Source organism: Ceratotherium simum, chromosome 14 (assembly GCF_057802395.1).
Source record: "Ceratotherium simum simum isolate JZ-2026a chromosome 14, ASM5780239v1, whole genome shotgun sequence".
NCBI classification, from domain to species: Eukaryota; Metazoa; Chordata; class Mammalia; order Perissodactyla; family Rhinocerotidae; genus Ceratotherium; species Ceratotherium simum.
The window spans coordinates 53031307-53046385 of record NC_141913.1 but is presented as its reverse complement, the minus strand read 5'-3'; the positions used below and the strand labels follow the sequence as shown (position 1 = coordinate 53046385).

The 15079-nt window shown below is 33.1% G+C and overlaps 1 protein-coding gene across 1 annotated transcript in view; it reads left to right on the top strand.

Annotated features, from left to right (window-relative positions):
• CDH19 (cadherin 19) overlaps nt 1-14436 on the top strand; it is a 74633-nt gene extending 60197 nt beyond the window's left edge. Inside the window, exons 9-11 of the mRNA XM_004422625.3 lie at nt 9032-9149; nt 11140-11391; nt 13946-14436. Of these exons, the coding sequence (XP_004422682.2) occupies nt 9032-9149; nt 11140-11391; nt 13946-14436 (861 nt within the window). The remainder of the gene's footprint in view (nt 1-9031; nt 9150-11139; nt 11392-13945) is intronic.
• Nucleotides 14437-15079: the final 643 nt, after the last annotated feature.

Here is a 15079-nt window from a genome sequence, read left to right as displayed (position 1 = left end):
ATACACTTACTAATAATCACGCATTGGGGCAGAGTGTGGCACACGTCTACATCAGAGAAATAAATACTTATGTTCATACAAAAACATTTACACAAATGTTCATAGCAACTTTATTTATAGTAGCCAAAAACTGGAAATCATCCAAATGTCAGTCAACATACGAATGATTAAACAAAAAATGATACATTCATAACATAGAATACTACCCAGTAATAAAAAGGAACAAACTATTGATACATGCACAGCACAATGGACCTTAAAGGCAGCATACGTAGTGAAGAAAGTAAATCTCAAAGCCTTTCATGCTGTGTGATTCCATTCATACTACATCCTCCAAATGAGAAAACTGTACAGATGGAGAACAGGTTCGTGGTTGCCAGGAGACAAGGGAAGGAGTGGGGATGTGAGTGTGACTATAAAGGCGTAGAGTGAAAGAGTTCACATGTGGTGGTGGAACTCTTCTGTATCCTGATCGTGGTGTGGTGGCATCAACCTACACGTGGGATCAAATTGCATAGAACTACACACACATGTGTAACCCCACACACACACACACACACAGATATGAAAACCAGTGATAACTGGATAAATTCTGTAATCCATTTAGCAGTATTGTACCCACGTCAATTTCCTGGTATTGATATTGTACTACAGTTATGTAAGATGTAAGCACTGGGTTAGTGAATGAAGTATTTAAGAATGTGCACTGTTTTTACAATTTCCTGAGTGTCTACAATTATTTCAGAATACAAAGTTAAAAAATCATCGTGGTAGAATTAAAGAAAAAATACAAAAGAAATGATGTAAGAAAAATAAGAAAGGGGGTTAAAAGAGTAGTCATTAATATTATTGAGAATATTTTAGTCCAAGAGACCTGTAAAATTGGGTGATCTCAAATTATGTTACGACTAACCCCCATGCTGTATTAACTTTCCCAAAGCATTCAAAATTAGAGAAGCTCCCAAAGTTACTTTAAGTAGCTTTACTCAAAGCAAAAAAATGACAAAATTAAACACCTATACAGAAACTCAAACACAAAAAAGTTATTAAGCATATAGCCGTCAATATCATATGGAAATTATAATTAAAAGCAATTTCTAGAAGTATTAAAAGGTGATATCCAGGAAAACATAGCGTTTTTAGGAGGATAAAAAGTATTTTGAAGTTTATTAATATTTTCCATTATACCAGTATGTCAACGGAACAAATAGATATGCATAAACTTTTCATTTGATGAAGTGGGCTTTGACATGGGCTTCTTTGCTTTCCATATAACTTCTTAGTGAAATAAATGTTTGGTCATGTCTACTGCCCATTTTATAATTGGATTGTTTCTTTTTATATTGTTGAGTTATAAGAGTTCTTAGTATATTCTAGATACAAGTCCTTTAAGTAATCTTTGGTTTTCAAATATTTTCTTCCAGGCTGTCGATTGTCTTAAAAAAATTTTTAACAGGGATTTGCATAGTTTTTATGTCAAAAATGATGAAATTTTGCTAAGAAGCCCTTGGATAAAATTAAAATTAAATTCTGGGTTACAAATAAAACAAGTCAAAATGCACACATAATGAATATAGTAAGAACAAAATGATATAACTAGTACTCAAATCAACAGTCAAAATTTCACTTAATACTGAAACACATGGTAGCATACTTTAAAACAGTAATGAGAAAGAAATTCCTGCTTTCACACTATCATTTCATAGTGTTCTGAAGTCCAGGTCCACACAATATATAAAATACGTATGAAATAGAGTTATTGAAAAGAAGCAAATTTATTTGAGAAGATAAAATTATCTGGTGCAGTATTGCCAAATAAATATGACAGAATTTTAATTTTTATTCAAGCCACTTTTAAAAAGGTAAAAAAAATGGGAAGTTGCTATTCAACAGGTAAAAAGTTTCAGTTAAGCAAGATGAGTAAGTTCTAGAGATCTGCTATACAATATTGTGCCTGTAGTTGACAATACTGTATTGTACACTTAGTTTGTTAAGACAGTAGATCTCATGTTAAGAGTTAAGTTTTTAAAAATCTAAAAAAGAAACAGATGAAATTAATTTTAATGTATATTGACACAATATATACAAAATATTATTGTTTTCATGTGTAGTAAATTAAAACTCATTAAGGAACTATTTTATATATTTTTTTATACTATGAAGATCATTTTTGACCTCATTTCCCACAGGCTTAAACAGCTGGACAAAATGACAAGTTAAAAGGTATTCTATATTCTATATCATCTGCTTTGGCTAAATAATGCATTCATTACAAAAAATCAAAATGCCAGAATAGTTACACTCTATTCTAGAGGAAACTAGACATTTCCTTAATGACCTATGTGGGTAAACAGAATTTTTGTTTTTGTTCTTAATGTGTAAATGGCCAGGTTGGGGAGGAGAGGGGGGAGATAATTTTCAGTGGATTGCGAAGTATGAATATAATAAATGAGCTGACATTAGGGCAGTTTGCCTTTCCTGTTTGGTAGAAATAGTTATCATTTTTCAGATTAATGATTCTCATTATCTTGACTGATACCAAATTCTTTTCCAGAAGTAAAGTATAATATGAGTGGTTTTTAGATTCTTTCATATTGATATTCTGTCTAATGTAAAGATGTTTGCATTGTCTCCATGTAAACATTTTCTGTTACCTAAATTTCTAAGGTCCCCTGGTTTTCTTCTCATCTTCCTTTCTCTCTTGTGTCCTGTCCTTTTAATCCTTGTCATAGTCATTCTTTTTGCTTTCAACCATCTCTGCATCTCAATTAAAGTCCATATTCAAATGATTTCTAGTTTACACCAGTTCTGTCTTCTATATTTCATACTGTATGTCCAACTAACTAGAGAAAATTTCTACTCATATTTCTTAAGTTTACACCAAATTTGCTCCCAAGCCTTCCCTATTTTTTCAATACCCCTTGGAAAACTACTATAACTCACCAAGCTGTGCAAGAAAGACATGTGGACATCATCCTTAATTCATTCCGGTCTTTTATTCTCCACATCCAATCAATCATTAAGTTCTATTGATTCCATCCTCTAAATATCTCTGTAATCTGTCATTCTTACTCTATCCTTTCTACCCTAGCAGGGGACCTAACGTCTCTTCTGGAGTGAACTTTAGACAGTTCTGCTGAGGGGTGTTCCTGTAAAATCAAACTTCACATTATCCGATCTCAGAGCCCGTATGCAGGGATATATCACAGCTGGTGTTCATTGAGTGTCTTTATTAAGTAAACCTGTAGGCATGTAGACAGTATCCATGACCCTTTTTAGTGGCAGGGCAGTGCTCAGAAGAATACATTGTGTGGCCTCTTGGAAATGGTGAAGTGTTACTTTGGTGACATCAGCATACCCATCAGGAAATTTTGGGATGAGGAAACTGCATCTTCAACGGGGAGCATGTTGTACCATATTTGGTTTATGTAGACACTTCAGTAATTTCCATATAATTTCTCATGACAAATAACTTACACCCTATAAGTGTTATTGTTGTCATCTTTTTGTATATCACATCAGGAAGTTGTGATTACTAACCATTTGCTCCTTGGATCATGGCAACAGCTTGCTGACTAGGTTCTCCATTTCCAGACCCATGCAAAAGATGTCCTCAGAATGAGCATTCTGAAATGTAAATCTTTCCCAATGATTTAGGGTCATGGGATCCTAAATAAAAAATAAAATGATCATCTCTTTCCCAATTTAGAACTTGTGAGTGGACCTCAATATAAAGGCCAAATATTGTAATATGCCTTTCTAGAACATTCATGATATAGCTACTGCTCACTTCTGCAGGATAATTTTCTAATTTTAGTTTAGATGTCAGGTCCTCTGACCCCCAAATATTTAAGTATTATGTACTTTAGGCGTTTTATTATGTACTTTTATTCTGTACTTTAGGTATTATGTATTTTCTCAACACTCTTTAAGTTTGCAAATCTGCTTGTCCCTCTACTCCACTAGGATGTAAACAGTGGTAACAGAGACATTCTTGGTCCTAGCCACCATTACATCCCCAGGGCCTGAGATAGCTGGGTGTGTTCTAAGTGCTGATGAAATTTTTGTTAAATGGATATCTTTGGGATATTAATCAGATATTTTTATAATTTAATCTTTTTCTTTACATATGATGATTTTTATATGAATTTTTACAAAGTATACTTTAAAAATTAATTTAACAAAGGAAAATCAGGAAATATATACTGGGATAAAAGTCTAAGAATGTGTAATTTTTAACTGAATGCAGGTAAATATCTATAAGTTAACACCAAAGCATTACAACATCTATGGCATACAAAAACACACAATTTTGTGAAAAGTCCTTTTCCTTTTAGGAAATTTATAGCATCTCTGCTTCTGTCCAAGACCAAAATATTAGAATATCGTGAGCTTCTCAACATTTTTCTCCTAATAATGTGCAAACAAAGGGACTACGGTTTAGATTTTCTTGTTGGTTCTAACTCTATTATCTTATTAATTCGTACTTTGACTTTTGAACAGATATTCAACAACCTTTTTAAATCCTATGGATTTATTTTGTCAAAACAAGTCTAATTTGGAACCATTTTCTCAGTGGACTGGTATAAAAAGTGACAGTCTTGGTCATATTTATTGATAATAATTTATTGACAATGGGAGAAAGAGATTGTATGTATAGCTAGGTACAATATGCAAGGTACAATACCTAGAATAACTCGCTATAAGCAAGCAATGTAGATGAGATTTTTAAAAAATCCTTCTATGCATTCGCTTATTACAACTACCACTTTTTGTTTCACATTTTTGTATTGAGGAAAATTGTTTATTAAGCACGTTTCAAGGAGTTGATAATTTATATCAATTAATACCCAATACCTGTGTATTGATTTATAGTTTATAATTCAATTTATAGTTTATAATCTTATTCGAAAATTTATTCCTCAACTAATCCTGAAAGTAGGTTTCATTGATACCTGCTGTTTATGTAAGGAAACAGATTCAAAGGTGTTAAGTGTTTGCTCCACATCATAGTGTATAACACTTGTCTCTTGGACTAGCTATCAAAAAATTGTATGTTTAATAAAAGTCATACGTATAGTTTGTGGAGAAATGAGTATAGGACTGATTTGTTTTTAATCAGGATAATTAATCTGAGAATGACATTTTAGTAAGCTGGTCTTCTTTTTTAGAAAAAAAGTCGTAGTGCAAAGGAGTTGATAGAGGGAAAATGATTATATTTCTCTCCTTGATTAGCTTTAAAGTCATATATTTATAGTTCCATAAAATGATTAAGTTGAAATTTATGAAACTGCCAATATTTAACATACAAAATATTAATTTCATTTATTTCTATCTAATATATGATCTTTCTGTATTCATGGTTTTCATATGCTGTTCTTTTGTCTGGATCACATTTTCCCCATTAATTCATACTTTTTACTCAAGTATTAGCTCATTTACTTACTCCCACTTTGGAAAATCATCCCTTCTCCCATATCAAAAATCAGATTATTTTCTTCTCCCTTTTTTTTTAATTGTTATTTTTGGCCTATAACTATTCTATAGCAATTATACTACTTATATTTTTCTATTTCTCTGTCTTTTATGAGAGTAGGTTTTGTTCGCTTCTTCTATGCCACATCTTTTATAGTATCTTTCTGTATGCACATCTGCCTGGAAAGAACAGGTCTAGGGCTTGAGCAATGTGCTCTAGGGGAGTAGAAAAGTAGTTCCAGGGGCTGGGGGTGGGGGAATAGCGACAGGTGGTTAAAAGGCACAAACTTTCAGTTATTAGATGAACGAGATCTGAGCACCTAATGTATAACATGGTGACTATAGTTGATAACACTCTTTGTATAATTGAAATTGCTAAAAGAGTAGAACTTAGTCTCACCAAAAAAAAGAAAGACGAATATGTGAGGTAATGGATGTGATAATTAACTAGACGGGAGAATCCTTTCACAACATGTATGTACATCAAATCATCACAACGTACACTTTAAATTTCTTATAATTTTATTTGTTTTGATAAAGCTGAAAATAATGTGCTCTGGGGGCCACATTTCACAACAGCTGTAGCATCAGCTGGCTTTCAAATGCTGACCCAGCCATTTTACCTACCTAAGATACTACGATATCTTAAGTGTAAGAAAGTGTCGTCAGAGACCAAGGCCGAGAATATCCACAACTTAGTGTTCCCAATTACTATGCCCAGGTGCGAAAGCTGGACAGGGAAGAATGCCAACAGGGAAAAAAATGATTTATTTGAAATATGGTGTTGGAGGAGAGCTTTAAGGATATCATGGACCAACAGAAAGATGAACAAGTGGATCCTAGAGCAAATTAAGCCTGAACTCTGGCTGGAGGAAAAATTATAATACTAAGACTGTCCTACTTTGGGCACATCATAAGAAGGCAGGATTCTGCTGGGGAAAGCAGAAGGCAGCAAGGAAAAAGGAGGCCCAAGTATGAGATGGATTCACTCCATAAAGGAAGCCATAGGCATGAGTCTACAGAAGCTCAGTAGGGCTGTTGAGGACGAAACATTGTGGACATCACTTATTCATAGGGTCACCAGGAGTCAGAGCTGACTTGATGTCATGTAACAACAACAAAGATACTTAGCTGACTTGAAGCTTAAGACAAATAAATATAAAATGGGGACAATAATAGGATTTATTTCATAGGATCACTGTGATGATTAGCTATGGTAATATATAGAACAATCCCTGGCCCATAGGTAAGTTCCCATTGAAAGGTGGTTATTTTTACATTCTCTAGGCTGGCACCATATATTTCCATCTAGACTTCAAAGTGCTATAAATAGGAAATCACACATATTGGGTCAGAAAGAAATTGAACAAAATTCAACCCAGAAAACAAAGAGAAATTAAAAAAGTTTACTCTCAGAATTTGTCATAACATGGCTGTTCTTTGTATGCACTTTGATGTTGGTCTTTGCTTCTCTCGTAGATGTACATAAGGCCAGCGACAGGCCCCAGGAAAGTAGATAAAAGTAACTGGTTTAGAAATCTAAACTATGCAACAAATAGGGATTTTTCTTAGAATTTTATTTGAAAATTAAAACAAAAACCTTTCCATTTTTGAATTAAAGGGAAAATGAACATCTCCGCTGAAGACTCATGGGTTCATTAACGTTGGCCCTTTTATAGAGATTTGTGATTTCAAGAAAAGTGTACATGGTCAAGGTTAGTTCAACAGAATTAATGATACCCGCTATGTGACTCATTCTATTATGTCAGTGGCTTCCTATTCATGTAAAGTGGTGGAACGCAATAAAACACATGGAAGCCCAATTTACAAAGCAAATATAAGTGGAGGTATGTTCATTGAAAAGAGGGTAGAGTGTTGAAACTTACACATGTTCATTATACCTATACATATGTAGAGGGTAGTTTGATTATTAAAAGTATTTTAAAATATATGCAGAGTCAAAATTTCTCTAGTGGTCTTAAGCCTTCATACACAAAGGAGAGGCATTTTCAACATTAAGTCAGACATGTGGTTTTAAACAGAAAGTCAGGTAGTAAGATAAATGATTCCTTGTCTAAAAATCAAGACTGCATATGCCAACAAGATAAACATGAATTTTTACAATTTTCTATCAATCTATTTGAACAAATATGCATATAATGAGATTACTCACAATATTCAGGTCACTATCCTATGCAAATCCCAACAAGACAGTGTTTTAATTTAGAAAACAAATAATAGACATGTACTGGTTGTACAACAAGCATGTTGACAAACTAAGACATATAATCCTAAACATAAATCCTAAAAGTTAACTATTAGTATCTCCATTTTTTAAGCTTAGAAAACAGGTAAGTGGCAAAGCCAGGATTCAGAATTTCAGAGTTTCAAGCCCCTGTCTTTCACCCTGGCTATAGAACATGTATGATAATCCAAAATAAAAGCATTACCCTGATATGGTGCACATTTATTATTGTAGGCATGGATTGAATAAAAATATGTTTTCTTTTATTAGCTTATTTAACTAACACTATATAATTATGATTTAATTAGGAATGTGTTATGAAGAAAAACATAAATCAATGTAGAGAAATAATATACAAATTGCATTAGTTTCACAAGGCTCTTTATGCATGTGGAGAGATATCTATTCTTTGAAGTATAACATGATAAATTTTGGGTCTGTCATCCTGCAACTAAAGATATTTTTGTTTGACACATTATTAATAGCACTTTAATTCTAGAGAATTCAAAACAATAACTCCTATAATCAATTTACTTTAATTTCCAAAATTAATCACAATCTCACTGTGTGATCTTGACAGCATATCTCTTTTTTGACAATAATGAACTACTTGACTGACACATTCATGTCTTGAAAGAAAAGAATTAATTGAGACCTGATTTGTTCATAACTGCATCACTTCCAGTTTTTTATGATCTGAGATAGAGAAAGGAACTTACTTGATGTGGAATACTTTTCCTATAATCTTTATGGGTCAAAGGAAATCGTATACATTGCCCCTAATCTTTAAATGCATTATTTCCTCAAATCAATTAAAAAACTCATTACTTTAGCTAATACTTTAGTAAGACAATAATTTTAACACAATTATGCTCTCAATATAAGCAGGAAATATATAACTTCAGCAAATCATAACAGCTAGTATTCAGATAAGGAAGGGAGAAGGGAGGAAGGAAGGGAGAAATCGAGGCAGGAAGGATGAGAGAGGAAGTCTTGCTTTATAGCAGGAGTGCTTTAAGAACTTCTAACAAATTTAGCTTATGGAAACCATCTGATCCATCGAGAATGTATTTATTATATAATATCAAAACCCTCTATAGCAAGGGGCAAGTAAACACATTTTTAACCTTAGAAGATATTTTAATATTCTCTACCCATTTGACACTTCTCTCTGCAATGTTCATAAAGATTTTGGTAAAGCAATTTTAATAAAAGCTAATGATAATAATAATAATGATAGAAGCAGTGATCTTTTTCCTGAATCCAAGAAAAATACAAAAGACAAAAAAACCTGCCCTTAATTTTTTCTAGGTAATTCAGACCATCAGTGCAGTGGATAGAGATGAATCCATAGAAGATCACCATTTTTACTTTAATCTGTCTGTGGAAGACATAAAGAATTCAAGTTTTACAATCATAGATAATCAAGGTAATGCCATTCACTCATAATGGCTTTTGATCCATTTTTCGAGATTTGTCTTTGATTTTAAAGGAATTTATAGCATTGCTTTTTATACTATTCCTGCAACATGATAATGTTGAGAAATAGAGTAAGGAGTGGCAATGAAAATAGGAAACAAAACCCAAAACCAAGTTCTAAAAATGCTAGTGCCGTTTCTCACTGGCTTTCTTTAAATCAGAAGCACTTTTTCAAGTCATCAGTGGCTATCAGCCCTTGTAAAGTCTGAATGACCCTGCAAATATAATTGCGGTTCTGACACGAGGGTTCCTTTCATGTCCTCACATCACTCAAGCTTCAATCTATGGGGAAGAAAATGATGTACAACTTGAAGTCAGGTTAGCCTGATTGATTCAAGGATATTTGGAGTCATCAATTAGGAGCCATAAATATATGAAATTGGTTCAAGACTATTCTTTTTCCTGCAAAACGAAATGATTGTATCAGTCTAAGGACAAAATGTTCTAAAAGATTTTGTGTGGAGAGACAGAATTTCTTTTCCTGCCATATAGAATTATATTAACTTTATACAAAGCCACTCTGTTCTTTGCTTCCCCACTTCAGTAAAAGATTTTTTGTCATCATATGGATTTCTACTTTAATTTTTCTTTATATCTCAAAGATATGAAACACCATAGGATTTGTTACTCAAGCATCCATAACCAAATACCTGCAGCTGTCTGTCCTTACAGCTGAGTTTAAGCTTCCATCTAGGGGAGTCTTTTGCGGGAGAAAAGATTCAGACATAGTCTCTCCTTTTGCCCTTGTCAAATTCCCCAGTGAAGGAAACGCAAATAGACTTAGGATGAAAAATGCAAATATCAATATAAGAAATAAACTGTAGCTTAGATTTGTTTATATTAATGTAAAATAAGTTGCAAGGGCAAAATAAATATATTAAGACAGAGAAAATAATTGATTTGGTTTAATGATTGTGGTTACAAATAATTTAACAAAATATACATTGAAAAAATGTAAAGTGTCTCACCTCTTAAATCTGCCTGGTAACTAAAATCACACGAGTTTTGTAGACTTCAAGAGCATGATGGAGAATTTATTTAAAAATGATGATTTGGGAAAAGTCATAAATAGACATACATTTCAAAAGACTTCCCTTTATTTGCAGTTCACTGTTCGTGTCTTCTAAAGTTTGTCTGATTGCTACAGAAAATATTTTGGGGGATGGCAATACACACAAAAAAAGGGAAAACAGTACTGAGCCACAAGAAATTGCAATGAAAATGGTTATTTAGAATATTTTTCAAGGATTCAGGGAAACAACATTTCAAATGTGTTGAAGTATGTATATTGTTAATTTTTGTTAATTTTTTGAATGCCCTGTCTAGATGAATGAATCAATACTACTAAGGTTTAATGATTCCATGACTTTTAAATAGAAAATGAGTTAATAATGTCAAAGTGAAGTGAAGAATCCTAATAGAATCTTTCCTACCAAGTAAAATGAATCCTTTTGTCTCATTAGTAAATACATTATTTGAGATCACTTGCTGTGATAGGTAGATGACTCTGAAAATCTTATGTATTTATAATATTTGGGAAAATAATGCGTTCCTATTAGAAAAAGGACTTTGTCATGAATAAAGAACCCAAATGAAACTGATACTGTCATCATAAATTTAATGCCAGGAGCCTCTATGAAATATTGGTATCTGATTACAAAGTTGTTTTCTATATTCCACATATATGTTTCCTATCTTTATCAAAAGACATTTGCAACTGATTCATATAATTCATCTAATCACTAATTAAGGTTTAGGAAATGTCAAAATCAATAATGACTTTTTATGTGGATTTTTTAAATTGTCTTTTTATCAGAAATTTCCTCTTCCTTTTATTTGAACTTATTTGATATCTCTATACTATTGCCTCTAGTACATATGACTGGTATGGATTTCTTTTGTAGTATTGAAAATATTATGCACATGGATTTTTGTTTTAGATAACACAGCTGTAATTTTGACTAGTAGAACTGGTTTTAGCCTTCAAGAAGAGCCTGTCTTCTACATATCCGTCTTAATTGCCGACAATGGAATCCCATCACTTACAAGTACAAACACCCTAACCATATATGTCTGTGACTGTGATGACAATGGCAGTACACAGACCTGCAGTAATAAGGATCTTATGCTTTCCATGGGATTCAGGACAGAAGTCATCCTTGCTATTCTGATATGCATTATGATCATATTTGGTAAGTAGTGCTGAACTGAACATATCTTCATTTATTGAAAATTACATGATAAATATAGAAAACAGTTAATCTCATTATCACAGTATTGTGTGGGTTTGGGTCTGTGTGTGTGTATGTGTTTAATTGCTCTTCTGAATGTACTACAATTTTTAAACCAAGTGGAGTAAATGCAAATAGAGTGAATATGCATTTTAAGGTGAAAGTCAGTGATCCTTGAATTCTATGAGTATGTGAGTATGTGGGTTTTTGACACATACACATTGCAATACATACAGTTATATAAAAATTAGTAATAATAACGATGAGCTGCTGTTGAGTGCCTGTTACACCTCAGGAGACTGTCTTAAGTGCCTTACGTGCTTTATGCAATTTGATCCTCAAAATAACCTTAAGAAGTAGCAACTATTATCACCTGTATTGCATAGATGAAGAAAGTGAAACTCAAAGAGTTATGAGCTTTACAAAGGGTCATGCAGCTAGTACATGATGTGCCGAGATTCCATAACCAAAACATACCTCTATTCAACCCTGTACTGCAACTCACTAGAACCCAGGAGCACTGAGAAAGCAAGGGAATGTTAGGATGGAGGAATGTAAAAGAGAGAGTCTTACTTAATCAAAGTGCTAAACATGAAAGAAACCTCAGTAAATAACTCCGTTCATTTTGTTTGTTATTGTTGTTATTGTTTTCAAAAGCAGATAAGTTATACGTATTTTACAGATGCGGCAAATAAACCCCAAAATGTTTTAGTCAGGCTTTCAAGACTACAAATGATTCACCTGGAGTAGCCTTTTCCCTTTCTTTAGTACACCAGTACATATAATGTAACCCTTCTTTTGCTTTCCTCATAACTTCACATCAAAAGCCAACACAACTTTATTGAGTGTTGAAAGCAATTATATCAGCCACTGGTTCTGGAATTCCAAACTCACTGCTCAAACTGATGTACGATATGTGTCAGGATTTGCTTTATCTTTGCTCTCCTCATCTTTCTCAAAGCTTCAAAAACCATGCATTCCTTTTTTACCATCCAACATTACCATTCTTTTTTGCCTAAGTTAAGTTTTTCAAGTTTTTAAGGATTTTTGATCACGAAACTGAACTTAGAGCTACACAGCAAGATATCAGAAGCAAGAAGCAAAAAAAGCCAGCGTAGCGTTTGAGGGATGGCAAGTACTGAATTACTCACAGGTAAAGACAGACCTAAACCAAGTCCTGAAACCCTACAAGTAAACCCAGGACAACCGCACAGTCAAAGGCATGCACAATATTTAGAGAGTGAGAAGTATGGGTCAGCTAATAGTCAGTAGTTCCTTTGAAAGTTTCATGAATACTCTTTCCAATTCACAGAATAAAAAATTATTTGTTAGACACCTTTCTATTTCAACCATATATCTCAGATGAGTTTTCAAGTGCAGTACCTGAATTCAAATACGATGACCTTATTTAATTCGAGAGCACTATTTCAATGTTTTTAAATGCCAGTTTTACATAAAATATTGCCTAATGTATTTCTCTTTGTGATATATTCATAACATTGCTGCCTGTTCGTTTCAAGTCCTATATATGAAATTCTGGACAGCTACACAAGATCCATGGTTGAAGAAGAGTTAGCTGTCCTTGATACACACACTCACAGATACAGTTTTCTTTAAAATAAAAATAAAATGTTCTGAAGTTGTTCCATTTCTACATGATGTTAAAATTATATAATGTGATAAATATTGATTATGGACATACCAGTGTCGTGATGAAAAAACCCGATAGTTTGGAATTTCCAAAATTAACACGGTATCACAGAGCACAGGTTTTGAACCAGCTGTCTGGTTTTGAATGCCAGCTTTCTGTTTCCTAGCTGTGTGACTCTGAGCATGTGACTTAATGTCTCTGTGCTTTGGTTTTCCCATGTTTAACAGAGAATGATAATATATATGAATATCATAACAATTAAATCAATGAATAAATGTAAAGCTTTTGGAAAAATGCCTGGTACATACTTTGTAGTCAATAAAGATTAACTTAGAAAATAATTATGCCACAAATTTGCCTCAGTGGGAATTATCAAACTGGTCCATTGTGCTCAACTTCTATTAACATGGATCATTGGATATTAAGATTGACAAGTGCACATAGATTGGAAAATATTCCCTTATTCTGCTTTGTTCTATTTTTAATACATAAGAAAAAATAAAATTTTAAATTGGTCATCATCAGAAATAGTACACTATGTTTTTATATAATTTTTTCTATTCTAAATCGTCAGATGGAAAGATTATTACTCCTCCTTATATCATTTCACAAGTCCCTTTTGTAAATTTTCAACAGCGAATATATCTTTTTGTCTTATAATCGTAAAATCACAGCTTCTGTCTTGAGCTTGTAACAAAAGCAAGGATTATAAAGTTATTAATATTATCCATACTATTATAATATAAACATATAATGATATATTATGTACATATAATAATATACTGTGATATAAATATATAATAATGTATTATTTGCATATAGTATAATATGTGTGCTAATATTTTGGTATGCTTTCTTTGCCAGGGTTTATCTTTTTGATCCTAGGGCTGAAACAACAAAGAAAACAGACTCTATTTCCGGAGAAAGGTGAAGACTTTAGGGAGAATATATTCAGATATGATGATGAAGGGGGAGGAGAAGAAGATACAGAGGCCTTTGATATTGCACAGCTGCGGAGCAGCACCGTCATGAGGGAACGTAAGGCGCGGAGAGCCACCTCTGCAGAGATCAGGAGCCTGTACAGGCAGTCTTTGCAGGTTGGCCCAGACAGTGCCATATTCAGGAAATTCATTCTAGAAAAGCTCGAAGAAGCTAATACTGATCCTTGTGCCCCTCCGTTTGATTCCCTGCAGACCTACGCTTTTGAGGGAACAGGGTCCTTAGCTGGATCCCTGAGCTCCTTAGGATCAGCAGTCTCTGACCAGGATGAAAATTATGATTACCTTAATGAATTGGGACCTCGCTTTAAAAGATTAGCATGCATGTTTGGTTCTGCTATGCAGTCAAATAATTAGGGCTTTTTTATTATTAAAATTTAAAAAATGCTAATGTGTGTTTGGGCAAACTGGTAGTCTCTTGGTAAAGAGTTGTGTGCTCCAGTTCTCTGGGGAGAAAAAAAGTAAAAGAACCAATTTACAGTGTTTTCTGATTTCCTCGGTGTAAATACCCCATGGTTATTTCAAGCTACCCACATATTGTCACTGAGTGCAGATATGGGAAGAGATGTTAATCAGCTCTGGGCTGCCAATGCAAGCCAACTCTAGCATACCACTGAAATATTCCTCTAGCATTGTTTTTAATACCATCCAACACAAATTCTCAACATTTTTGAATGTTTAATTTGAGAAAGGCACTGAACTAGATCATCTTAATATTATTTCATTTATCCATTTTTTAAATCTTACAAAGTAAGAAAGTGTTTATGTGTGTTAAGTTCCTGATACTATAAAGAGATAAACTTAAGAAACTAGCAGAATCTCGATGATTATATAAAACTTTTAAAAATTATTTCTTTTTTATGAATCAGAAAGTTTCTGACTGAGATTCTATGATTCATTTTAGGTTGAAATTTTAAAATGGTGAAGACCACACTTTAAAACTGATTTCAAATTTAGACAGATATTTGGTATATGTTAATTAAAGACATGGTGTAAATTT